The sequence below is a fragment of the Balaenoptera musculus genome, chromosome 11 (assembly GCF_009873245.2).
Source record: "Balaenoptera musculus isolate JJ_BM4_2016_0621 chromosome 11, mBalMus1.pri.v3, whole genome shotgun sequence".
In the NCBI taxonomy this organism is placed as follows: Eukaryota; Metazoa; Chordata; class Mammalia; order Artiodactyla; family Balaenopteridae; genus Balaenoptera; species Balaenoptera musculus.
Genome location: NC_045795.1, coordinates 71,035,015 through 71,062,557, shown reverse-complemented (window position 1 = coordinate 71,062,557; position 27,543 = coordinate 71,035,015). Strand labels below are relative to the sequence as shown.

The window sequence follows — 27,543 nt, the reverse complement described above, 5'->3', positions numbered from 1 at the left end:
TAAAAGAATCTGGGTATATGCTATTTACAAGAAACTTCTCCAATATAAGATTAAAGATACACCGAAAATGAAAAAAAACACACTAACCAAATACCAATCATAAGAAAGCTGTTGTAGACTTTGAGGCAAAGAAACCATTTGAGAGCTGAAAAATTTGCAGAGCTACAAGGAGGAATTGATTATTTCACCATTAGAGTGGATGGTTTTAACCCACTCTCAAGTAGTCAACAGATGAAACACACTAAAAGATCAAAATACAGAAGACTTAAACTACCCAATTAAAAGTGTTATCAAATGTCATGCACATAATACAGAATATCGCACCCAAAAATTGTTGGATCCATATTCTTTTCAAGCACACAGTAAACAGAGTACATTTATGATAACTGAGCACATACTGTGCATTAAGCAAGATACACCAAATTTCAAATGATTAGTATAGAACAGACCATGTTCTCTGTTCACAAAGCAAGTAAGAAATAAAAACCACAGAGGTAACTAGGAAACATCTATATATTTGGAGATTAAGAAACATACTTCTAAATTATTCATGGGTCAAGAAATAAATCATAATGGAGATTGGAAAATATTTAAGACTGAACAATACTGTCAATATTACATATCAAACTAGGGAGAGTGAGCTAAAATGATACTGACAGGAAAATTTATGTTCTGAAGGCTTATACATGGAAAGAAAAAAGTATGAAAATTAGTGAGATTAGATTCCAACTTAAAGTTAGGAAGAGAAAATAGAATAAATCCAAGGAAAGTAGTAAGAAGAAAATAATTTAAAAAGGAGAGCAAAAATTAATGAAATAGAAAATAAAAATGTTGGATGATCAACAGAACCAAAATTGGCTCTTTGAAGAGGTTATTTAATGGGACATGCTTCTGCTGAGATTCATCAAGAAAAAGAGAGTGAAGACTATTAGGAATGAAAAAAAAGATAATCATAGATGCCATAGATATCAAAAGATAAATGGGTTTTATGAAAACTTCCTGCCAATAAAGGTGAAAATTTAGATGAAATGAAAAAATTTTAAATGAAAAACAACTTCTCAAAATTGATTCTCATAATTAGAAATATGAATATTCCTATAATCATTAAAGATGGATGAAGTAAGTAATGGTCTTTGGAGAAAGAAAATACCAGCTCTGGATAGTTTTTCTGGTGATTTCTAGTGAACATTAATGGGAAAAAATTTGCAATTTTACATAAACCATTTCAGAACACATTAAAAGAAGGAACACTCCCTACTTTATTTGGAAGGCTAAATTGATACTAAAACCTGACAAGGGAAAGCTACAAGATAGGAAAATTACAAATCAATCTTACCCATAAACATAGAAAAGATTCTGATAAAATATTAGCAAGGTGAATCCAGTAACATATAAAAAATATACTACATCATGATGAAGTGAAATTGTTCATAGTAATGCAAAGGGAGAGTAATATTTTTAAACTCCATTAATATAATTTATTATAACATATTAAAGGTGAAAAATGTGATAAATCATGAGATGCAGAAAAAATGTTTGATAATATTAAACATTCCTTAATGATTAAAAAAAAAAACAACTCTTGGCAAAGTTGTAATAAAAGGGAACTTTCTAAAACTTAAGAGTACCTATAAAAAGCTAAAGCAAACATCGAACTTAATGATGAAACATTGCAATTCTTCCCTTTAAGACCAAGAACAAGACAGAGGAGCCATAGTTTCCACCAGGCCTCTGTGTCTTTCTGAATGGCTTGACCATGGGCTGGTATGGGCTTCCTCGCAGCCTGGTGGTCGCAGGGTGGTTGGACTCCTGTCTTGGTGGTTGGCTTCCAGTGGGAGGAAGCTGAAGCTGCCAGTCCTCCTACAGGCCAGGGCTAGAACAGGCATATGACACATGCTGCATTTAGCTGGTTGAAGCAAGTCACAGCCCAGCCCAGGTTCAAGAGGATGGTGAACAGACTCCTCCTCTAGCTGTGAGGAGCGGCATGTGTGTACAAGTAGGAGGAAATTGGTGGCAGTCGTTTTTGGAGATCATTGACCACAACTCCTACGAGACTGGCAAAAATGTGAAAGGCCAGTGACATATGATATTGTCAAAGGCATGGAGTGATTGATACATTTACACACTGCTTGTGACCATGAAAATTAATATAACTGCTTTAGAAAACACTTTGGTGTTATCTGGTGAAATTGAAGATGTGCATACTATGTGGTCCAGCAATTTAACTCCTAGGTTATTTTTACTATGTGTACCAGATGATATTCAGAATAGCACTTTTTGTAATAGCAAAAAACCCTGGAAGCAAACCCAAATGTATATCAACAGCAGAATAGACAAATTTTAATGAAGTCTTACAATGGAATACTGTACTTCAATGAAAATGAACAAATTGCACATTCAATAACTTGATATGATCTCTAGGACGTAAGATTGAGTAGAAAAAAGCAAAGTGCTAAAAAAAATACACAGTGCAAATAAAGTTAAAAACCATGTAAAACTAAATAGTGTATTATTTACAGATGTAATAAATATATGGTGAGCCTAAAAGACAAGCAAGAAAAGGACAAACACAAAATTTAGGGTGGTAGCTATTTCCAAAGTGGGAGAGAAGGAGATAGAAATGGGTTGGGATATGGGTTATTCTAATGATCCTTTTGGTGAATTAAATGATAGATGTTTCTTGTATTATTTTTCTATGTTATATGTATTTTATGTTCGTGTCTTTTTAGTATTTAATGTAAGAAAAAAATCCCTCAATGCTTACTTTTTTTGGGGTGAGGATTCTCTTCTGTCAAATGGTGCCCTTGAATGATCATTTCCATTGTGGAGTAGCAGAGAAGGTCCAGGTTCTGTCTTGGGTAATTACCTTTGTCAGCTCCCTGTTGACACTTCTGAGGACCATGGTCAGTAGACTTTGTGGTTTCTTGGATGAGTTGTAGGTTTGGCCAGGAAGCCTTCATTCCACTGTAAACCTTGGTTCTCAGTGGTGTGGAAGGTAGAAGGCAGGCTGCTGACCTTACCTTTCCTATTTTCTACTCTGAGTCACCTTTAAAGAGCCTCCCCAGACCCCTAAGACTGAGTGACTCTCAAGGCCATATTTTTAAGCAAACTCATGGTCTGCCTTGTTGGATGAATGATCACTGGTTCTTGAAGATTAAGAGAATTCAGTCGTTCTCAAATGTAAAGAGTAGCAGCTGCGGCTCTAATTATTTGTAATTTCATTTTTCACAGATTGATCAGCTGAAGCAGGAGCTTTCAAAGAAGGAGTCAGAACTTCTTGCCTTACAAACAAAGCTTGAAACTCTTAGCAATCAGAATTCAGATTGCAAGCAACACATTGAAGTGCTTAAAGAGTCGCTTACTGCCAAAGAACAGAGGGCTGCCATCCTTCAGACCGAGGTAAGGCACTGTTTCAGGATTCTGGGCAGCAGACATTGAGTTGATAGAAAATATCCTATCTGAACAGCTTTCTTTTCAAGATCCCTTATCTAAATCCTTGGGGCCAGGTACATCTTGGATATCAGATATCTTGGGGATTTGGGAAAGGTCAGATCCATTGCATGTATCATAGATTGTATAACACTCCCAGTGGGGTTGCAGCAACATCGCATAAGCAAACATATGGATATTTCTGCAGAAAAAATTTTTCTTACACTAAAGTAGAGTAAATAAAGACGATATAAGGAGCCTTCTGTTGGTTCGTGTTAGGTTGTGCCACCAAAGGAGCTTGCTTCACACTTGGATTTTTTTTTTTTTTTTTCATTTTTCAGAGTTTTGTTCGCAGTTGGGAACCATAGATAAATGATTGGATCTGAAACGGTTTCATTTTATCAAAAATCATAAAAGTGTGAGAATGTCATGTACCTTACTTTACTGTGTATCTGTGTAGGCCCCCCTCCTGGCACCCTTGGGTTTCTCACATCCTAAGGAGTATCCTCAATTTTCAAGATTCTTTTACCCATTGAAGAAAGTTGATATTGTGTTAGTTTCTTAAATGAAATGTGGTTTGTTATTTCTTATTCATACTAAGAAAAAAACCCAAATACATGTTGCTATCCTATTTTCTTGCTTCTTCTCATTGGATTATATCTCATTGCTAAGAAATGCAAAGCACAAGCTAGTTATTATGTAAATGAAACAGTTGCCAGAAAATAAATTATTAAATGGGGCCAATAGCAAAGAATGCTGTGAATCTCCCTGATTTTTGTGTTGAGGCAATGTGTTACGTGGATTACTTTAGGAGAAGGCAGTCTAATTGAGTTGCATGTTCTCTCTTGTGTTCTTGGAGCCATGTCTTCGCATGTATACATTTTTGGGTCTGTGGGTGGGTTTGGATTTTCTGTAGGAGTTAATGGGGCCATGCCAGTTAGTAGGTCTGTGCCCTCAGTCAAGATGCAGGACAATGTCCAGAGGAGAAAGGAAACAAGTTCCAGGTTGGATAGGTCTTGGCATGGACCTGATAGGTCTATGCACTTGATTGGCCAATAGGCAGTTAATTGATTGCTTCGAATCAAAACTGTCATTTTGGCTTCAATGATGTAAATATTTTACATTTAAGAAATATTTTCAGTTGTGTATAGTTCCATTGTGAATGTAGAAGCATGGATATTTTATTTTTTAAGGCATAAATGCAAACTATGCCATAAATTGGAGGTTGGCTTGTATTTCCTTTGAGGAGGCAGCAGTGAATAGTATCTAGAACTGTGCTAATACTGTCGCCACTAGGCACATGTGGCTATTCAAATTTAGATTAATTAAAATTCAGTTAAATTTAAAATGGAGCTTCTTAGTCACACTGGCCACATTTCATGTATTTTATAGTCACATGTGGCTAGAGACTAGTGTATGGGACAGCACAACTATAGATCATTTCTACCACGTAGGACTTGTCTAGAATACGGGTGGAAAGCTATGGCTTGTTGGGACAAATCCTGCCCTCTGCCTGCTTTTGTAAATAAAGTTTTATTAAACTTTTTAATATTTAAACTTATTTAACTTTAAACTTATTTAACTTTAAATGAGTTTAACTTTAAACTTATTTAACGTTAAATAAGTTAACTTTAAAGTTAAACTTATTTAACTTTATGGTTACACTCTTTCATCTATGTGTTGTCTTTGGCTGCTTTTGTGCTACCAAAGCAGGATTTAGTAGCAACAGAGACTGTAAGGCTGAAAAGCTGAAACTATTTACTCTCTGGCCCTTTACAGAAAAAGTTTGCCACCTATGGCATTGTGATTTCCTGGGAAGAGGCTTGAGTGGGAATTGGAATGCCTGGCTTGTCCTTTCTCTAACAGGCTTACTCTGAACAGGGCCAAATTTGCTGACCTCCATTCTAGAGCACAAGTTTTTCTTCAAAGTGGTCATTCACACTGCAACAGATTGTACTCACAGTTGTCTTAAGTTGGCAATAATACCAACATTACTAATAAAGTTACTGTAATTGTGTTGCTGTGTATTGGGTAGAAGGAAATTTGAGAAGCAAGGCAGTCTGCTGAGGTATTGCCCAAACAGGTAGTCAGGCTTCTTGATAGTTTCTCTCCAGAAGGAAAGAACGAGAAAAGTCAGCTTGGAAAAGCTTACTACTTCTCACTTGTACTGATGAGTGCTGTATTCTGTGGCCTCTTTCCCTTTTCTTATTCTTTCCCCTGTTTTTTACCTCTCTCGAATTAATGTAGTCCAAATTAGACCTGCACATATTTCATGAAAAAGACAGAGGTGACATTATGTAGATAGCTTCCATCCCACGTTCAATAATTAAAATGACCCAATAAAGAGACAGCACTTTGAACTAGAAAAAATTACTCTCCATGTGCAGAGAAAGTGAGATGATTCTCTGCTTTTCTGCTTTGAAGTTGGGATTGTGAGATTAATGATTTTATCAGCTGGAAATATCCAAGGAATTTTCTTTTGCCTTTTTTTCTTCTTTTAAAATCTTTGTAAATGGAAGTGAAAAGAGTTATCTAATGATATCCATCTCATAGAGGAAGCAATTTAGGTTGAAATTAGCTCTAATTGTTGGATCATAGGCAAGGGATTTTTGGCAGCAGGGTAAAATACATTGAAGTGATTTTCCTGCTTCTTGGAAAAGCAGGGAAATAAGAGTCTCCCTACCTAATGTGGGTTAGTGGGTGAGTATTCAGTAGGTAAGATATGTTACGTTTCATTGTGCCCTACAATGAAAGAACTGAATTTACGTTCATGTGAAAGATACTGTTTTCATCCTTAGAAGAGGTTACATGTGATAGCTCCTTCCAATTAGATCCCTGAGTCATTGCTGAACGCTCTTGCTAAAACAGAAGAGGACTCTCTCTAGAATGGAAAGATCCCTACTGGTTTCTCTGGAAAATCTGTGCTGTCAACTATCTTTGGCAACTCTTAGAATATGGTAAAAATGACAGCTGTCACTGACTCAACGGTTAATCTCTGCAAGGAAGGCTTTTGCCACCACAGAATTTGCATTTGGGAGGTAGTAGGTTGAAGGCTGGGGTGAGGGGGGAGGCAAGTTTTCTGGGTTTGTGGCTTTGTGGCTTGGCTCCTGGGTAGGTTTGTTTTAACTCGTACAGATGCCCAGATGCTCTTTGACATGTGTGCAATAAATCAATGGAATAATAATTACACACACACACACACACGCAGACACCACATAGCTCTTAACATAACATTTTACTTTTTAAAATAGCTTCAAAGGACCGTAAGGCCAAGTATCTTATTTTGCTACTTCCCTTGATGTTTCCCACGTACCAATTTACCCTTATCTGCCAACACATTAATTTCATGTGAGTAGAGATAATAATAAATAGACTTCAGCACCTTGACTTTTATGGATTTCAATGAATAATTACCAACATATCCAGAAATCAGAAAGAAGAAAGGCCTAGCTATTATTTTATCATCTGAAGTAAAATGTGATATGAGAAACACAGCATTTAGAAGTGGGAGATGTGTGGACATGCCTTAGCCTCCCCATTTAATCACTATGACGTGAACAAGACTTACATTTCTGAACCTCCATGTCTTGATCTGTAAAACAGCAGTCATTGTACCAGCCTGATGCATCTATATGAAAAGTGCTTTGATTCTACTAAAGGGTTTTAGCTATAAATTGTGTTGATTATTATCATTGTTGTGATTGTTATTACTATTGTATATCAGGATGTTTGGGGGATACTCTACCTCACTTCTCTTCTTATGGGTCTACCTTTGTGGGTCTCCTTTGAATCTTTGGTGTCTGCTTTTACTGAGCTCAGACTTTTATATTTCAACTGAGTCACTTTTTTATGTCCTAGAACGATGCAGAGAAATGAAGATACTACAAAAGTGCCATCTATTTTGTTCTAGCTCCAAATTAAAAGATTTCTTTCTGTTTTCTTGCGAGTACACTTTGCCCCAGCCCAGCATGACTTCTGAACTGCCAGGCATGACATCTCTTTTTGTATTCTGGCAGATATGTTATGTGACAGTGGTATATGATGCTGCTTTTATACTCATTTCTGTTCCAAATAGGTTAGGGAAACATTCTACTTGTCTAAGAAAAAACACTTGACAACATGTTAATTAAAGAATGTAGGGGTTTTGTGTTCATGAAGGCGAGAGGCAACACATGCAGGTTAAGTTAGTGGCAGCTCCATAGTAAGGGTCCAGAACATTTTTGGTTTTGTTTTTTAAATGTAATCAATATAAGAAAATCTCATGAGATCTATTGGCTCAGTTCCCAGAAAATTCACCTCGGCACATACATACTTATATTCATGTGCAATAACGTATATGCTCTCAGGTAGTTTACAGATACCCTGAAGCATTTCCAGGAGTTTCACATTAAAGATCCTTGCCCTATAGATTTCATGCATTCTTCATTCAACATATATTTTCTAAATGACTACTATGTGCCAGATGTGGTTCCTGCCTTCATCCAGTCAACATTATATTGGGTATGTGGATATATGATAGAGAACTGATCACAGTACCATAAACACTCAGTGAGTTCATTATCACTGGTTAGTAATAATTCCACACAAGGTCTTAATTGGACTTCATCTTTCTTTGGTTGTTTAAAGGCAGATAAGTAAAGGAAAGAAAGAAGATAGAACTAAATGTTTAGCTCTTTTGAGGACTAGAGTATGCAAGCTGTATGAAATGTCTACTTAGGGACTTCCCTGGTGGTGCAGTAGTTAAGAATCTGCCTGCCAATGCAGGGGACATGGGTTTGAGCCCTGGTCCGGGAAGATCCCACATGCCGCGGAGCAACTAAGCCCAGGCGCCACAACTACTGAGCCTGTGTGCCACAACTACTGAGGCCCATGCGCCTAGAGCCCGTGCTCCGCAACAAGAGAAGCCACCACAATGAGAAGCCCATGCACCGCAACGAAGAGTAGCCCCCGCTCACCACAACTAGAGAAAGCCTGCACACAGCAGCGAAGACCCAACAGAGCCGAAAATAAATTAATTTTTAAAAAAAGGTCTATTTATACCTCTTATAATTTAAGGCTAATATTGCTAAGGTGATTACTCTGATAATGTTAAGATTTTATGTTTTGATTAAAACTGATCCTCTTTGAGCCTACATTCAAGCAACCTGGCTCTCCTTGAGAAAGGGAATGGTATTTATAGGCTTACAGATTATTTCAGGAGTTACTGCATCTAGTTAGAAATGCTTCAGTCAGCTATACTTTAGACAGACCCTTCCCTCAACTTGTCTAAACAAGCAAGGTATCATTTGATAATATTTTATTGAGCATCTATGATGTGCAAGCTGCTGGACAAGGTGGGACCCATAATCTCAGAAGCTGTTGGTCTTGGACTTATTAATTTAATTTTATTGCCCAAATGTCTACTGAGCACAAGACATGGCAGCTATATTGATTTCCAGGAACTGTGGCTAAGTGTTTTCCATGCAATACATTATTTTAAACGTGACTTACAACTTGTGAATTTGGTATTGTTGACCGTTTTTTTTTAAGACGAGGAAATAGAGGTTCAGAGAGGATGTGTATCTTGCTCAAGGTCACAGAACAGTGAGTAACAGGACTTGGGTTCACAAGTTCTAAACTCTTAACTAGAAATCTAGCACTTTTCATAAGAGTCCTACTGGCTGAGGGCTTTCTTTGTGTCAAGAAGCTGACATACATTATCTCATTTAATCTTCATGGCAAAGGTTATGGCAGGTTTTATAGTTCTTTCTTAACAGGGAGGTTCACTAGGGATTCAAGAATGCTCACTAGCTAGGTACAACCCTCTACTGGCTATGAAGAGGGATAAGAATGAATAACTCTGAGATGTAAATTCTTACAGTAACATTGTGGCTATAACAGTGGCACTGTGGCCATAGTAATGAAGGATGTCACCTAAACTTTAGGGAGGGTACCATTTTTCATGAAGACTAGAATTCTAGTATATTAAGAAGAATTTATTGTATAATATTTAGTTTTTATTTCTTTAAAGATGTTTGTGATATGTATATATATACATATTCAAACATGCATGCACCCTTTGGAGAAAAAAAGTAAAAGAATGGACAGCAGTATCTTACTGTGTTTTCTTTTTGTGTTAAACTCAGGTATCTTTAAATGGCCTATGATACACATGCTGTACATTTGTAATGTAAAAATTAAATGCATTTTTAACAGAAGTGATGGTGATCACTTCTTCAGGGAGGTTGTGCAAGGTACTGGTGGAGGAGGAGGTGTTTTCTGAGCCTGTGGCAGCATTTTTTGTTCCTCTGAGTCATGGATGATTCAGTGTGATAACACAACTAGAAAGCAAAGTTGGGCTGTCAGTTTTCAAGATGAATCATAAAACCAAGCTTTTGACAATGAAAATGTTGTTACGTGGAGAAAAAGAACAAGTTTTATGAGTCCTTGTTTCTTGGTTTGTTTCTCATTGAGACGGGCCCTCTACCCCACTGCATGGTGAGGCCGGGATTCTTGGATATAAAAAGTCACCCTGACAAGGAGTCGGGAACGCTTTGTGGCCTCCAGGGGCTGCGGGACCAGATGCATTCACATAGGGCTTTGCAAACTATTCAGATACTTAAGGAACTACTCTTTCTTCTGAACTCACACATGTTGAGCAAAGGAGTTTTTTAAATGACTGGAAATAATATTTGCCACAATACATAAGGTGGGATTTACAAGGAGTTTTCCTTTACTTTAAAACAATAATTTCAGTTTTCCTTTTTACCTCTTGCCTTGGTTGACTGGCAAGCAGTAAAGTCCTTTTTAATCACTTTATTCCAGCCTTCAAAGGATAATATTTAAAGTGTCCCTTTTTTTTTTTTTTTAATTTATTTTTGGGTGCATTGGGTTTTGTTGCTGCACGCGGGCTTTCTCTAGTTGCGGTGAGCGGGGGCTGCTCTTCATTATGGTGCACGGGCTTCTCATTGTGGTGGCTTCTCTTGTTGCAGAGCACAGGCTCTAGGTGCACGGGCTTCAGTAGCTGTGGCATATGGGCTCAGTAGTTGTGGCTCGTGGGCTCTAGAGCGCAGGCTCAGTAGTTGTAGCGCACAGGCTTAGTTGCTCCGCGGCACGTGGGATCCTCCCGGACCAGGGCTCGAACCCATGTCCCCTGCATTGGCAGGTGGATTCGCAACCACTGTGCCACCAGGGAAGCCCATGAAGTGTCCTTTTTGAGATAGACTTTTGTTTTATGCCCTTCATAATCACAGCATTTAAAAGTGAGGGTTTTTTTTTTTTTTCAAAAAGTTAGTAGCATATGACAAAACCAACTTTTAAGACTGTCAAAATTCCCCAGTGCCAAATCAGGGTGCATTGTATCACTTTTAAGACTTGCAAGGAATGTCTTTAAAATTAATAAATTAAGGGGGTTGGTGAAAAAATATACAAAACAAAATCCCGGTGTCACTTGTATTTTTCCATTCTAATCCCATCGTTGGCTTCACATTTTAAAATGTTTTTATTTAACCAGGAAAGGCATCATTGGAAATTTTTAGTGATAACACTCTTAACTGCAAGAAAAAGACATAAACCTGCAAAGCTGTAACTATCATGGTGGCCACAATTGGGAGGTCTGCAAGACAGTTTATTACCAGTAGAAAAAAAAGTCTTGGGAAACACAGTCGTTATAGGGGTCACCACCTCTGCTACGTGCATTTTATTTTTTTCCCTTTTCATTTTGAGGGTATGTACGTTGGCAGTGCCAAACTACACACTTTCCCCTCTCCTAATGTCTGTGGGCTTTGTTTTGATTCTCTCTTTATTAATGATGCGAAAACTTTGGGGTCACATAAAAATGAGCCAGGGTCAGACTTTGTGGGCCCCAGAATGCTGAAAATGTCCTGGTATCTAGCTAGTGAAGACATTGTTTAAAGGGGCCAGGCTTTACTTCCTAAGATTTTTGCAGATTTTAGATATCCGGGTGAACTTTGCAAGGCAGCTTCATACTCTTGCTTTCCTAAGGTAAAACATGAAAGACATGTGGTGGAGAAATTAAAATGTGTTATGGCTGTTGGCTGCAATTTTTTTTTCTTTTTTTTTGGCCTATTAAGGGTGGTACAGGTAGCTATAGACATTATTTTATTCCATAGGGCCAGAGTCTAGTGCTTTTGTTGTTGTTATTGTTGTTCAGGCTTTCAGAAAATGCCATATTTAACACCTTGTTAGTATAAAATTGCTTTTGACTTCATAAACACAGGTGTTCAGTTTGAATCTTAATGAACTGTGAAATAGGTAGATGTCTAAAAGGAAATTCTATAAATTGTGAACATGGCTCTGTCAGCACACTAAATGGATTAGGAAAATTCATTGTCTGCCGTGTAACTGAACACCAGTGTGATGCATGGACAGGAATTAGTCCTGAAAAGCCAATAAAACGGAGGGAAAAAGTAGTGCCTAGGAGATGTTGATTGTCTGGGTTCTCCCCACCACAAATGAATGCTGGTGCAGAAGGACTCGGAAATCAGAATGGCTATTCCGAGGACAGCCAAGAAGGAATACATATGAGCAGACAACACAGAATTTATAGAGTAAAACCACAAACACCTTATTTTCCATTGTACTAAAATAATGATATTTTACAGTACTCATTTTATATGTAATTCTGCTTTCAATTTTATATTGTTACTGCAGCTCAAATCTCATTATAAGTGTTCCAACAAAAATCCCTTTTTAATCAAAAACTTTCCAATCCTTAGCCCATTGTCAACTTATTTTGAGGAACTTATTTTTCTAGTGAAACAAAAGAATTTGGCCCTTCTTTTTGAGCTCGTTGGGATATTATTTGACCTGTGTAGCTAAACATGTAATTAAGATAACTGATTCATTTTAATTTCTACGTTAAATCCCTTCATAATCTGTATGCATTGTTTTGGGGTATAGAGATATGGAGTCAGAGCCCTTCATATTCTTTGAGAGAAAAGAAGTAGATCATTAGTGCTTTTGTTTGGTTTTACTTCTGTTTGCAAAAGACATTGTCTATACTATATTAAGCTGCAACTGAAAGTGACAACATCCAATTAGCTAGTCATCTATGAGAGAGTGCATGTCCATGGTAAGTGTTACCATGGTTTGCAGGAAAAAAAGAATATATTTCTGTCATGTCTGTGGGAAGCTGGCTTGCCACTTTAGAAAAGGAGATGACATAATTTAGGAGGAGGGAAATTCAACAAAACTCTCACTGACCTCCAAGCTCACAGTCTTTCTTTTTTTTTTTGTATGAATTTTATGGAAAACAGAATTTATTAAGTACTTCCATTCATTTTTTTCCTTTTGGGGAGCACCATTTGGAAATAACCAGTGTACGTTGTGATTATGTTCTCCCTAACACTGGACCCACATTTGTAATACTTGCTTTCATTCCTCTGGAAAAAGTCTAACATTTATTGTGGTTGGGTTTCTTTATGTGTATATTTACATATCAAACCAAAATGTAAAGAGTGAAGTTAAATTGCAGGGCTTCTGCAAGAATCTTTTACCCATTTGCATATGAACTTTATTCTGTTTAAATTAAATACAGATATTTATTCCACACAGACATGTACTTCCCCCTTCTTATTTTATTAAAAAAAATAAAGGGAGAGAGAATACAACTTGAGGTAATAAGTTGTGATGATGAGGATCATTTTAACCCTAGCAGTTTGTTTTTGTGGCCAGCATTTCTTTTTTGAAGTGCGTGAAATTTATTTTCTTGCATTTATTTTTTATTTTATCTTTAAAATTTCAATGTGAGTGATTTATTAAGCCCTTGTTATTATAACAGAATGATGTTTGGCCTCTAAAATACTACTTGGCAGTTGTTAATTTGAAACTGGACAGATGGTAAGTTCTGTCATTAAGATCTGGTCAAATGTGAAGGAAAAAAGAAGATCCAGCTCCTCATTTACTGAGTGTGACTTCTTAGCCTAGTGCCAGCAAAGCTGGTTGTCAGAGTGTCGGTTCTCTCCGTAGTGGTGACCACCTTTGACAGCTCTTCTGAGAGCAGTTGAGGAAAAAGGGAAATGCACATCTAGGAGAACTGCTTGGGACTGCCAGATATCTAGACCTTAGGATTTGTCAACTCTTTCAACCTCCCTCCCATCCAAAGTTAAAAAGTACATTTGCAGAAAGATGTACATGAGTTTTAAAGATTTAATTTGGAAAAATTGAATCATATTTGCTCTTTGCTCTGTGTGTGTGTGTGTGTGTGTGTGTGTGTGTGTTAGAAGAGATAGCACTAAGGTATGGAAGCTAGGTATACAGCATCATTTTGGTAACCTTCTTTGTTGGATCTCCAGTAGATTAAATAAACCTACTAAATAAAGTACCTACTGTGTGTTAGGCGTAGTGCTAGGTGCCAGGAATACAGAAATAAATAAGAGATAAATGTTGCCAATATTACACTCATAATATGATTATTCAAAAATGTTTAAGAATTGTTTGTAGTTCTTTTTGTCCCTGAGTATCCACTAGGATTGACTCATGGAAAATTCAATCTAGTGGACTGTTGGTTGCTTATCAGAGCAACCCCATAGAAACTTTGGGTATATAACAGGGCCTCTGAGTAAGCCCATGAAAGCAACTAACCAGAAAGAGAACTTGTTTCAATGCTTGGAGCCCTTTTCATTTACAGATCTTTAAATTTTCAAGTGTCACTTTCTTGGATAAAGTCTCTAATACAGGTTGTATAGGACACAAAAATAGAATCTTATTCCTCAGGGACATTGTGGCCTAGCTGGGGTTTTCACTACTGTGCTGCATGCACTTGAGTATTTATTTTAACCCTTTGTTAACCTAATATTTTTATGGAAGGAAAACTTCATCACAATATAAATTTCTTGAAGAAAAGGATCTTTTGGCTTATTTACTGGAGTATATGAGCTCTGAGAGCAGTGCCTAGCACAATATAGGAATTCCAAAAATATTTGTTGAATCTATTGTTGATCTTTGGTATCATTGGCGATATAGTGGGAGAATTAGATGAGATATTGTATCATGGTAGCAATGGAAATATCCATTCTTAGGTGATGCTTTAATGTTAGTATTATGAGAAAACATGGATTAACCCTTCTGTAACTTAGTTATGGGGAAAACTTTCCTAACTATGAATCAAGATCTGGTAGCAATAATATATAGGATTGATAAGTTTGATGATATCAAATAAAGAATTTTTGCAGGGCAAAAATTATCATAGATAGAGTAAAAGGCAAATAATTTGGGCAATATACTTGCTAGTTATGCTGCAGAAAGAGGGTTTATAAAGTTTTTAAAAAGAACCCTAAGCGCCAACAACCTATAGAACCAAAGGGCCAACAACCCTATAGAATAATGGGCTTGATATATAGATAATACACAGAAAAATAAATGTGAATGTTGCTTAATTTATGATGCTCAACCTGATACACGATCAGAGAAATGCATATTAAAACTACCTTGAAAAATAATTTTTTTATTTATTAGATTGGCAAAACTTCAAAGATTTGAAATGTATGCTACTTATTGGTGGGGAAAAATTAGCCCTATAATAACATTGCTGTTAGGAATACAAAATGGTATATCCCCTTTCAGAGGGGAATTTGGCAACATCTAGCAAATTACACAAGTTTGCCTCTGACTCAGCAATCCCAATTCTAGGAATGGATTCCAAAGAAATACAAAATATCCAAGATTTTTCATTACAACACCATCTGTAATAGTAAAAGACTAGAAACAACCAACACGTCTGCCGGGATGGGACTTACTGAATAAATCACTGTGATCTACAAATGGATTACTATGTAGCTGTGTAAAAGATGAAGCATGTATATACTGATATGGAGTGACCTCTAGGATATCTGGTTAAGTGAAAAATAAAAAGAGGGTGGTGAAAAGTGTTTAGGGTATGCTAGTGTTTACCTAAGAGATTGAGGGAATGCAAATATATATGTATGAATGTACGTATTTGTTTATAGTTTAAAGAAAATGATGGACAAACCATAATATTAAAAAACAAGTTTTTTTTTTTTTGGTAATAGAATGAGTGAACATGGAGAGAACCTAGACTTCTTTGAATATAGTTTGTTTTATAGATTTGACTTTGGAACCATGTAAGTATTTTACGTAATTATAAAGCAAAATTAAATCCAAAAAGGCAATCTCTAAAAAGTTAAAGGAAAGTGAAACAAATGAACCTATCTGTGTATCTGAGTGGTGTTATAACCACACTGAGAGGATCTGTTCCAAGTGACTATAAAATACATATTTTGAGTGTACATCTTAGTGGGATATAGTCCAGGAGAAAAAAACCTGCATAGAATCTTAAACTTTTTTTCAGTGATTATATTATTGGTTGTAGTTATGGATATTATTTATTCTAAGACAGGTGTGTGTGAAGAATGTGGTAAAACAAATGAGTGTTTCTGTTGGTGTCAGTAAGAGCTTGGATTTTCAAAACTTAGGAGAAAGAAGATACAGATGCAAGATTGATGAAGTTAAGTAAAAATACTGTAGTCTTATGATGTATATTTAAAAAAATCTATATCAATATATCTATATCTGTATCTATATCTATATCTATCAATATCTATTATATCCTAGCTGTGTCCCTGAAAAGTCCTAGAAACAAGAGCCAGTCTCTGGTAGCGATAGCTATTCCTAGTGTCAAATTTGCTGTTTTCTCACTAAAGGCCTTTGGAGAAATGGATAAGTCTGTGTCTGGAGGCAGGAAATGATGACATCTTGTCATTCCAGAAAGTAGGGAAGCTATCAAAGATTGATAGGACATGTCAAAAGGACTCAAGAGCAAATTAAAAAAAAAATGTGCCCACTGAACAAAGAATTTGAGCATTAATAGCCCAGAAAATATGCTTCATTCAATCCATGAGATCAGAATGAGAACTATTTAAAAAAACTTTTTTTTTTTTTTTGGTAGATTCTAGGGAGCATTTGAAACTAGTAAATAAAGGGAAAGAAATGAGCATTCATCATAACTCTTTTGTATAAATTGTACCTCGGGGTAGCAAAGAGTTGATGCAGAGAAGATTCTCTTTGTAGAAGTATTCCAGCTAATAAATGAAGAAAGAATGCTAGACTCTCACCATTTTGCAACCTCTAATGATTTAATGGATCTGGGGATTGAGCTTTAATGGATACCGTATCAAATATTACATGTTTCCTGATAGAAGTATGCTCTGTTGCCAATGAAGTAGGCTTGCCAGAAAAATCAAACCTGAGTCTTACTGGAAATACAGAGGACAGAGAGGAAGTTGGCAAACAACTCCAAGGAATGCAGTGAGGAAGCTCCCCACCATGGGATACTCTTGCAGGATACATGACTCCGTGGTTTTTTTGTTTGTTTGTTTTTTTGTTTTTTAACACAACAACAAAAGTTTTCAAGGAAGAGGAGAGAGAAAGGTAGAGAGGGAAACCATGGATTAAAAAACTTGAGACATATGAACCAATTATAATGTATGAACCTTATTTGGATCCTGATTCAAATAAGCAAAATGGTAAAATCGTGAGCCATCTAGGGAAATTTGAAGGTTGAACCGATGATAGTAAGGAATCATTGGTAAATTCTTCTTAGGTGTGATGATAGAATTTTTAAAAATATAGACTCCTTATCTTTTAAAGTTACATACTAAAATATTTACAGATGAAATGGTATAATACCTGGGATTTGATTTAAAATAATCTGGGGCCTGGGGAGGGAAAGATAAAACAAGAGTAGCCATGAGTGGATACTTGTTGAAGTGGGAAATGAGTACATGGAGATTCATTATATTATTTTCTGTACTTTTGTATGTTTGATATTTACGGAAGAAAACATTGAAAACAAAATAAAAATAAATGTCAGTGACTTGCATAGGCGCTTTGAATTTCATTCCCAGTGACACGAAGATGCCACAAGATGTCTCCCACCTACCTATCTTGGGACTTTACGTTCTCATTTATACAGATGCTGTCGCAGCTAAATTATTCTAAATTTGTTGGTGACCCTGAAGATGATTTCAGACCTTTTATCAAATCAACCAAAGTATACTCTTCAGAGGGAAAAAGTCTTGTTTTAACCTTTTGTAGTTTTTCTAAGTCTTTGTTTTTATGAGAGTGTAATTTGGATGTAAAAGACCTAGAAGAAAGCATTGGGAAATCTGATAGGGAAGCCGAATCAGTTGGGCTTTTTATGTTGAAGCTTTTCGAAATCTTTTTTCAATCTAGCCAGTCACTGTAAGACTTTGCAGCTGGCTGATGTCAGGGACCTGCTGATGACTCACTTTATTTAGGCAGGGTCAGTCCTTGATAACTTCCTTGGGAATGGCTTGGGCTGCCAGGCACAGACCACGGCCACATGATTTTTGCTTGACATCATTTCTTTTACCCACAATGATGGGTATCAGTCATCAGAGGATCTAATTTCTATATTACTCTCAGTCTAGAAGTTTAGAAGACTTTATTTTGCCTGCTTGGATTCTTCAGTTAATCTTACAATTGGGCTGTTTTCCGATTAGTAAAACAGAAGTCTGACTCAAGGAATCCTAGATATTTATCTTATATATTTAAGAAAGAGAAAGTATATAAAAGATGAAATACAGATAGTAAAACCTTGTTAATTTTATTCTTTATCCATGCTGATTTTTTTGGAATCTTCTTGGATACTGCAAAAGGAGAAGCACTTTCAATATGGACTTGCTAGAGTGTGCCAGTGTGTGTTTTGTAAATTGAGTTTATCTAAATCCCAGTCTAGAAGAAGTAAGCCAGTCTTCTCTAGTCTTTTTCTAGAAAGTGAATTTTAAAGTAATACCACATGTTGGATGAAATACAATAGAGCTAAGATCATTATCAAGATATCTTAATGTACTTAAAAACATTATTGACAAACACAGAATTGATTCAAAAATGTGCATAGAGGAGTTTAGTATAGGGATTGTTACTTCAGTAATAACCTTTGTTTGGTGAAAGTTGGAGAACAGAAAGTTACAGTTGTAATAATATTTCCTATATTAATTACCTACGTGCACAATTTGAATGAATAATGTGTATAGTTTTTGCAACAGTTCTTTTTTCCTATTATATGTTCGATTAGATTATTGAAATGTGATCTTATGTCTGTTGAGTCTAATAATAAAATGGTTCTGGTTTCAAAAAAATCTTAATGTACCGTAGAATGGATTTGCAAACATAAAAAAGGATGCTCATTAATTTGTGAGGATTTGAGAGAAAATTAGGACATGGGCAATTTGAAAATATTTCTTTTGTCCAGTTATAGGACTTGTATAGGTAAGTTCCTGGCAAGCTCATTTTCAATTCTTTCTTTCCTTTTGGACATATTTCTCATCTTCATTTTTCCACATATCTTTAGGTACTGGCAGACATCTATTTGTGCTCATAATCCTTGGATGATGTGGCCTCGATCACTTTCTCTCTTGTCTCTCAGCACAGTACTTAACATTGAGTTTGCAGAATTGTTCTCTAATTTGACTGTAAGTTTGTTGAGGATGGAGCTATCTTATATATTTTTTTCCTTTTGCAGTGTCTAGTTTTGCTCAACTCCCTCTATTTAGCCACTGTGGGTTTATCTCAAAGAATCTTTACAAGTTTTAGGAATGTTTCAGAGCCCAAGATTTTGCATTGACTGACCATTGTGGGAAAGTGAATTCAGCTTTGCATTTATTTTCATTTTTATAATACTTTGCTATAATGCCAGTCTTTTAGAAAGAAATTATTACACAAAGCCTTATCCTGGGCAGTGTACTATCTGCAAGCTGAAATTTGTAATTCAAATTAGGAAGATTTCTGAAGAACATGGTTCTTGTATTTATTGGCAAGCTAATGCTTTATACTGATGATTAACAAAGTTAGAGTGATTTTCCCTTAGATGCTTACAATTGTAAAAATCAGTGGAATGAAGTTACTTATGGCATCAATGCAATTTGACACATTTTGCCAACAGGAAGTCTTTTTTTTTTCTTAGCATCTTTATTGGAGTATAATTGCTTTACAGTGGTGTGTTAGTTTCTGCTGTATAACAAAGTGAATCAGCTATACTTATACATATATCCTCATATCTCTTCCCTCTTGCGTCTCCCTCCCACCCTCCCTATCCCACCCCTCTAGGTGGACACAAAGCACCGAGCTGATCTCCCTGTGCTATGCAGCTGCTTCCCACTAGCTATCTATTTTACATTTGGTAGTGTATATATGTCCATGCCACTCTCTCCCTTCGTCCCAGCTTACCCTTCTCCCTCCCCGTGTCCTCAAGTCCATTCTCTACGTCTGTGTCTTTATTCCTGTCCTGCCCCTAGGTTCTTCAGAACCATTTTTTTTTTTAGATTCCATATATATGTGTTAGCATACAGTATTTGTTTTTCTCTTTCTGACTTACTTCACTCTATATGACAGTCTCTAGGTCCCTCCACCTCACTACAAATAATTTCATTTTTTTTATGGCTGAGTAATATTCCATTGTATATATGTGCCATATTTTCTTTATCCAGTCATCTGTCAATGGACACCTAGATTGCTTCCATGTCCTGGCTATTGTAAATAGAGCTGCAATGAACATTGTGGTACATGACTCTTTTTGAATTATGGTTTTCTCAGGGTATATGCCCAGTAGTGGGAGTGCTGGGTCGTATGGTAGTTCTATTTTTAGTTTTTTAAGGAACCTCCATACTGTTCTCCATAGTGGCTGTATGAGTTTACATTCCCACCAACAGTGCAAGAGGATTCCCTTTTCTCCACACCCTCTCCAGCATTTATTGTTTGTAGATTTTTTGATGATGGCCATTCTGACTGGTGTGAGGTGACACCTTATTGTAGTTTTGATTTGCATTTCTCTAATGATTAGTGATTGCCAACAGGAAGTCTTATATACCATTAACTGAAACAATAGTAGCATACCATCTTTATTGAACATTTACCAGGTATGAAGCCCATCTGTGATGCCAAATAATCCTCATATCAATCCTATGAAGTTGATGCTACCTGATTCTGATGGACTTTCTTATTTTATAGAACTTTTATATGGGCAAAGTAACCATAGTTAGAATGACTTTTAATAATTATCTGTAATACATGTTGACTGAGAAACTTTAGAGTAAGTTAGATGACTTTAGGATCTCCCCACGTGTAGACGCAGAACCAAAAACAGCATAATGGAACACATTCAATAATAAAGGCAGAAACAAAGAACTATGAAACCCTGGGAATTAATGTGCCTGTGGGGGAGGGAGTCCAGACAGGCATTAAAGAGGAGGAGACTTTCAGATGGACCCTGAGTATGAAAAGTGTTTGCTATGATGGAAAAGGTGGGGCGGAAAGGGTATTTGAATCATAAGATATAATACAGACGGTGAAAGTGTGGCCTGTAGAAGGCATAGTGAGTAAGTAACTGTGGCCGGAGTGCCATTTGGGGGGTGTGTGTGTGTATGTGTGTGAGAGAGAGAGACATGGGTGGGTGGGTGGGTGGGTGGGATGGATAGATGGGACTGTATAGCATAGTGATTGAGTTCATCAGTTTGGGAGTCAGAGGCAAGCCTGGTTTAGAGTCCTAGGTTTGTGTCTTCCTAGCTCTGTGTCAACTGAATTTGCTCATTCATTCATTTATTTATTCAACAAATACTCATTGATGTCTTCAATGAACCTGGCATTACCCTAAGTACTAGGGATGGAGCAGTGAAAAAAACAGGCAAAAATCCCTGCTCTCAGGGGGCTTTACATTCTAGTGTGTGTTTTTTTTCAGGAGAAAGTGTGGAGAAATCAAATATGAAAAGGACCATCTAATGGCGAGTACAATAGATCAGATAATGATTCCAGGTGGAGGGAGGAGTCACTGCCCAGGCCTCAGGCAGGAATGAGCTTTTATGTATACAGAGCAAAGAGAAAACCAGTGAGGCCTGAGGAGAGTGGGAGAAGGTGAACTTGGAAAGATGGGCAGAGGCCAGGCCAAGGAGGGTCTAGTTGACCACAGTAAGGAAATAAGATTGTGCTCACAGTGCAGTGGGAAGGCGCTAGAAGGATTTAAGCAAGGCAGCAGGTGATCTGATTTGCATTCCTAATAGACCACTCTGGCTGCTCTGTGGCGAATGGCCTGTATTGTGCCAGAGAGGAGGCTGAGAGGTCACTGCAGACATCCTGGTGAGGAGTGATGGTGGGCTAGAGAGCATGTGGAGATAGAGAGAAGAGGATGGTTTTCCCATCCATTTTGGACGGATAGTTGTCAGGATATGTGGAGGAATTGGATATGGAGGGAGAGTGTGAGGAAGGAGAGGAATCAAGGACAAATTCTGAGGTTTTAGGACTAAGTTGGATGGGCAAGTCATGTATTCCTTGAATTCCAGAGAGCTATTCCAAGGATTAAATGGGATAGGAGAAGTATATGGAATGGTAGATGAGTTCATTAAATATGCTTTGTGTTCTCTTGGGGTGTTTGGACTCAAGGTATAAAGACACAAAGCTCATAGAGTGACAGAGAAGTTGAGAGAGGGCTAAAGAAAAGGTACTTAGCAGAAGCCATGTGGCAGCCGAACCCAAGAAAAAGCAGAAGTCATGATGTGGAGAGAAAGGAGGGTGGTGGTAACAGTAGCAGAAGCAGTGGCAAAAGAGAGATTGAATTATAAATCCAGTGGGCGGTCTGGTGTCGCTTCTGAGCCACCTGGTCTCCTGGGATATCAGAAAGGGAATTTCTGTTCTCTCCCAGACCTGGTTGTACTGTTGCCCACAGTTTTCTGGTCCTTCTTTTGCTCCCGCCTCCCCACCACGAGCCCTCTCTACCTGGAAAAATCCAGAGTTGTCCACTCATTTAACCTGAAGGAGCCAAAATAAGATGAGTGAATTTCTTTCATGTTGGAGGGCCCATCTTTCTTATAAATGGATTTTTATTTATTTTTAAGTTATGAAGTAATGCAAAAATGTATTTGTATTGTGATTTTAAAAAGTAGAATAAAAAAATTTAACATGTAGAATAAATTCCTCTTCAGTCTTCTGAACACAGTGAAGTTGTGTCCTCTCCCCAGGGGTAACCACCGTTATCATTTTGGGGGTGTACCCTTCCATATATTTTCTAAGTAGTTACATACTTATCAAATATATACATATATTGATATTGTGGGGATTTTCCAAACATAAATGAGATTATATGGGATATTAAAAACAATAACTTTACCAAAAAAATAAAGTAAAAACAGTAACCTCCTTTTTTCAATTACTGTTTCTTAGAGGTCCTTCTGTGTCAGTACACACACACCTGCCTCACTGTCAACAGTTGCCCATTACTCCACTTACCATGCTTTAGTCACTCTTTCTCCTATAGATGAACAGTTGTTTCCAAAATTTGTTTCCAAAATTTGTTTATTGTTGTTTCAATAAATAAATAAATTTCAAATTATTGTTTCCAATAATTCTGCTACTACAGAATTATTTTTGAGAGCGGGCCTGTGTTACCATGCAACCTTTCACCCATTTGGGCAAAACCAAAGTGATCTTGGTGAAGTCCTTTGTCATTTGGTGGCTGCGCAGTACATCTCAGCCCTAGGGTTGGGCTGAGCTGCAGGCGGAGTCCATGGAGCTTGTGTGGATTGCAAGTCAGGCACATGTGGCAGCAATTTTCCTCTGTTGCTGCAGGGAGGAATTAGAACCGCTGGGCAGGGTGAGCCTCAAACATTGCAGTATCCTCAAGAAAAACTCGAAGTAAACTACCCTATTTATTTTAACACCTAGTAAAAGAAAATATTAACTTTGCTAAAATAAACTTCTAAAGAGACAGGTTTAATGAGAATTTCTGAATTAAATTTAAGGGTTTTAATTAAACATGCAAAGGATAAACAGTATCTTCAAAGTTCAGCCTTTTAAGAAGTAATAACTATTTCTTCAGAAGGAAAAATATTTAACGGCATTGAATGCCGGGATGTTTGATCTTTGAAAGTTGGAGCCTTTGTGTTTTTGAAAATTCATATAAAAACCTAAGTCATAAGGGCACTCACAATTTGTGTGCTTTCTGTAGATAAGTTCGTGGAAACTATGGATATCTTTGAAGTAATCCACCTTTGTTTTAGAGAAAGACATTGTACTTGCTGAAAACCAGTGAGTGTTCTAATTGTTGTCATCATACTATATATATCTTGTGAATACTCGCAAAAGTAAAGACAGTAAGACAATGCAAATGGTTAACCTGTCTGTGCCTGTGTCAGGGAGAATGGAGGGCTGGGAAATAGTAATGTGTGTGTTCTAGGGACTTTACAGACCTTGTCTTAGTAAATTGTTATAGCAATCCTGCAAAATGAGGTGCTGTCCTCACTTTCCAGGTGAGAAAACTGTGGCCCAGAGAAGTAAAGTAAATGTCCCGGAGACATACAGCTAAAAAGTAGTAGTGTAGGATTTCAACCCAGCATTGGCCTGACTTCCCTGCTCTTTCAGCTGTGTGATTCTGGGTTTATTTTTGCTTTCCATTTTGGATTTGTCAGTACTTTTACTACCAGGAACTGAAACAAGCTTCCTTCATGATACTTATGAACTATCATGATTGTTAAATTCACTGGCCAGCCTTGACTCTAAAATAGACCTAAAGGTCCTGAAGGTCTTAGGTTAACTCCTAAGGTTACCAGAGGGCCTGGCAAGCAAAATGGTGGACACCTGTTTACAGAGTAGTTTGCTTTTACAGGGTAGTTTGCTCTTAAATGCCAGATGTGGAGGGGTTGGATGAAATAGTTGCTAAGATTTTTGCACACGGATAACTCTCCTCAGGTATTCAGAACTGCTTGCATCATATGATACTAAATCAGATAATTCTAATGGGAATTGCTGTGGATATTCCCTCCATCACTGCCATGTACTCTAGGAACTGCTTTCTCTTCCTGCTCCCATCCTTTATTTGGACAGTTACAAAATTACAACCAAGGTGAAAACCTCCCACCTCCTCAATATTTCTATTTTGGCTTCTAATTTCAAGATTATAATTTCTTTCCTTTTTCCTTCTCTGCCTTCCTCACTCTCTTAATTCCTTCCTTCTTTCTTTTCAGTATCCTTTCCAAAGGAAAGGAAACAATCACTCTCTCCTACTTTCTACTCAGCTTGTAGCCCTCTTTCCTTCCACTGAGTCCATATAACCCAGGGGTTCCCATATCAACGTGATGGGATCCAGACAGGTGTTGTAACTCAGGGAAGCCAGCTGAGTGGAGACTGTTGTAACTAGAGAGCAGAGGCCCAATCTAAAGCTGATTCTTGCCCTCAGGAACTAGGAGTCCAGTGTTGCCCGATCTTCTGACTTTAAGAGAAGCAGGAAATCCAGACTTTTTGGTGGAATCTGTTTTTTTTTAATGCTGGCAACCAATTTGAAAATTATTTTGCAATAGTGTGCAGTCAAGCAGAAGACATGTGTTAGACATCACTTGGAATTTCTTAGTAAACCAAAGAAAAATTTCTAGCTTTCTTATTTTGAGGGTTATCACACAACTTCTTCCATACTTCCCTACGTTTTGACTGAGGTGATCTTTTCTTTGGTAGGTTTATTTCCCACAAGTGTCATCCCCAGATCACTAGGAGGCAGTGGAGTGTACTGTATAAGATCCAGACTTGAGTATCAGCTGAATCTAGGTTGAATTATAGCTCTGTTGCATAATAATTTTGTTACCTTGGATGGGTGATTGCAGCTCTGTGAGTCACCAGGAAAAGGTGACTACTAATGATCTGTCTTAATTGCTTTACAGTACAACAGATCCTTATTGAGTGCCAACTATGTACCAGACACTGAATTAGGTATTGGGGATGCCACAGTGAACAAAATCAGACATGGCTTTGGCATTCCTGATTTTGGCTCTGGCACTCCTGGAGCTCACTGTCCAGTGCAAGAGAAAGATACTAATCACATAGTCTCAGTAATACAATTATAATGAGAAAAGGAGGTTAAATGCTCTGCCCGGTGAAAGGTGATTCTAGGCTGGGCTTCCTGGAAGAAGAGATGCTTCATCTGAGATCTGAAAGATGAGTTGGAGTAAACCAGGTAAGAAAGGGATGGAATAGTGTTTCTGTCCAAAAGGCCAGTGTGTACTTCCTTTCCAAGGTATTGAAATCACACTGATATTATTTAACCAGACTGAATAATGATCTGAATCCAAGTCAATTTTACATGGTCCCATTTTAACAAATATTTTCAAGGAGAGACACAAAAGTACTGTTAATTCTCTGCAGCCCTCTAACAAAATTCCCTTTGTCAAGTGTAGTAGTAGTTAAATCAGATAGTATAGTCTAGGTTATGCTGCAGTAACAACCTCAAAGTTGCAATGGCTTAAGGCACAGATCGACAGATTATGACCTGTAGGCCAGATCTTGTATATGCCTGCTTTGGTAAATCAACTTTTATTGGAACACAGCCATGCGCATTCATTTACGTATCGTCTCTGGCTGCTTTCCCACTACAGTGGAAGAATTGATCAGTTGTGAAAGAGGCTGTACAGCCTGCAAAGCCAAATATATTTACTCCCTGGCTCTTTACCAAAGAAAAAAAATTACCAATCCCTGTTTAACAGTATTGGTGGGAGCTTCTTTAAAGGGAAACTGGAAATTATACTGCCTACACATGGGGCTGTGTAAAGGAACACATTTGTTCACGGAAAGGACCTAGCTTGGTGCTTGGCATGTAATGTACTGATTCTGCTATTTGTTATTATTCTTTTTTTTTTAATTAATTTATTTATTTATTTATGGCTGTGTTGGGTCTTCGTTTCTGTGCAAGGGCTTTCTCCAATTGCGGCAAGCGAGGGCCACTCTTCATCGCGGTGCGCGGGCCTCTCACTGTCGCGGCCTCTCTTGTTGCGGAGCACAGGCTCCAGACGCGCAGGCTCAGTAGTTGTGGCTCACGGGCCTAGTCGCTCCGCGGTATGTGGGATCCTCCCAGACCAGGGCTCGAACCCGCGTCCCCTGCATTGGCAGGCGGACTCTCAACCACTGCGCCACCAGGGAAGCCCTGTTATTATTCTTAATACTATCTTTCTGTTTTTTTGCTCTTCTTAGAAACCCCTGCTCTAATTGCTAAGCCTTGTGTATGTTATATCAATATTATTACTGCCGCTACTAACAGTAACGCTTTACATTTAGTGCTCATCTATGGTGTTTAAGGTATTGTGCTGGGAACTTTGTGTGTCATCATCTTGAACTCTTACAGTGGTCCTATGAAGGAGAAGTATCCCCATTTTATAGACCCTGCTCTTATTAGTAACAAACACTGCCATTGACTGAGCATTTACTCTGCCCAAACATGGTGCTCACATAAGTACTAGGTCCTTATAAAACCATCCCATTTTACAGACGAGGAAGCTGATACCTAGAGCGGTGAGTAACTTGCTCTGCTCTGAAGTGGTAGAGCTGAGATTCTAACTGCAGCCCTTCTGACACCAAAACCTTGAACGTACTTTCCATTACTGTACCATCCCACGTCCCATGAGTAATCAGGGTAGAGTGGTTAAAATGACAGCTTCAGTCACCTCTTGGCCAGGCTGGCCCATTCCTTGTCCCGGGGACAGCTTCTCTGTTGCATTTCCTCTGCTCAGAGTAGTGTTGCCTTTTCCTTCCCAATGTGTACAGTCTGCTCATCTCCAAACCCCTTTGTCTTAGAGAGGCTTGTTCTCATTGCTTTTGTGACCTCTCCTTCCTCTGACCTAGGTTGAACGTTTGGATTGCTCATTAGATGCTAAAGTGACAAAACAGAGTAGACTAGGATGAGCCCCTTGCGGAGTAGGCACTCATTTAGTGTGTTTTTTCCTGTGGATTTAGTGAGTTACACCTATCATTTCTCTTCCTCCTCCTTTTTTTTTTTTTGAATAGCTTACTGAGCACTTTATATATGGCAGTCTTCATGCCACACACATCATGCCATTTTCATAGCACCCCTGTGAGGGGTTCCTCTTATTAACCTGATTTACAGGTGCAGAAACTGAGGCTGGCCCAAGGTCTCTTGACTAGGGAGGGAATATCCAATAAGGATGAAGATGTCCATTGGACGGACCAGTTGTCTTGTCTTAGCAGCTACTTATATGAAATGGAGGCCAAGTGGTTCCCTTCTAAGGATTATATCAAGTTCATATTGACATGGAGAATCCAGGCAATGGCTCACTACCAAATAAGTGGCAAAGCACAATGGATGAATTT

General features: G+C 37.7%; 1 protein-coding gene across 4 annotated transcripts in view; it reads left to right on the top strand.

Moving 5' to 3' along the window:
- The window catches only part of ERC2 (ELKS/RAB6-interacting/CAST family member 2), a 962,898-nt gene that overhangs the window by 317,423 nt on the left and 617,932 nt on the right, over positions 1 to 27,543 (top strand). For all 4 annotated transcript variants that reach the window (XM_036870128.1, XM_036870127.1, XM_036870130.1 and 1 more), the window contains exon 6: positions 3,232 to 3,399. In XM_036870128.1, coding sequence (XP_036726023.1) covers positions 3,232 to 3,399 — 168 coding nt within the window. The remainder of the gene's footprint in view (positions 1 to 3,231; positions 3,400 to 27,543) is intronic.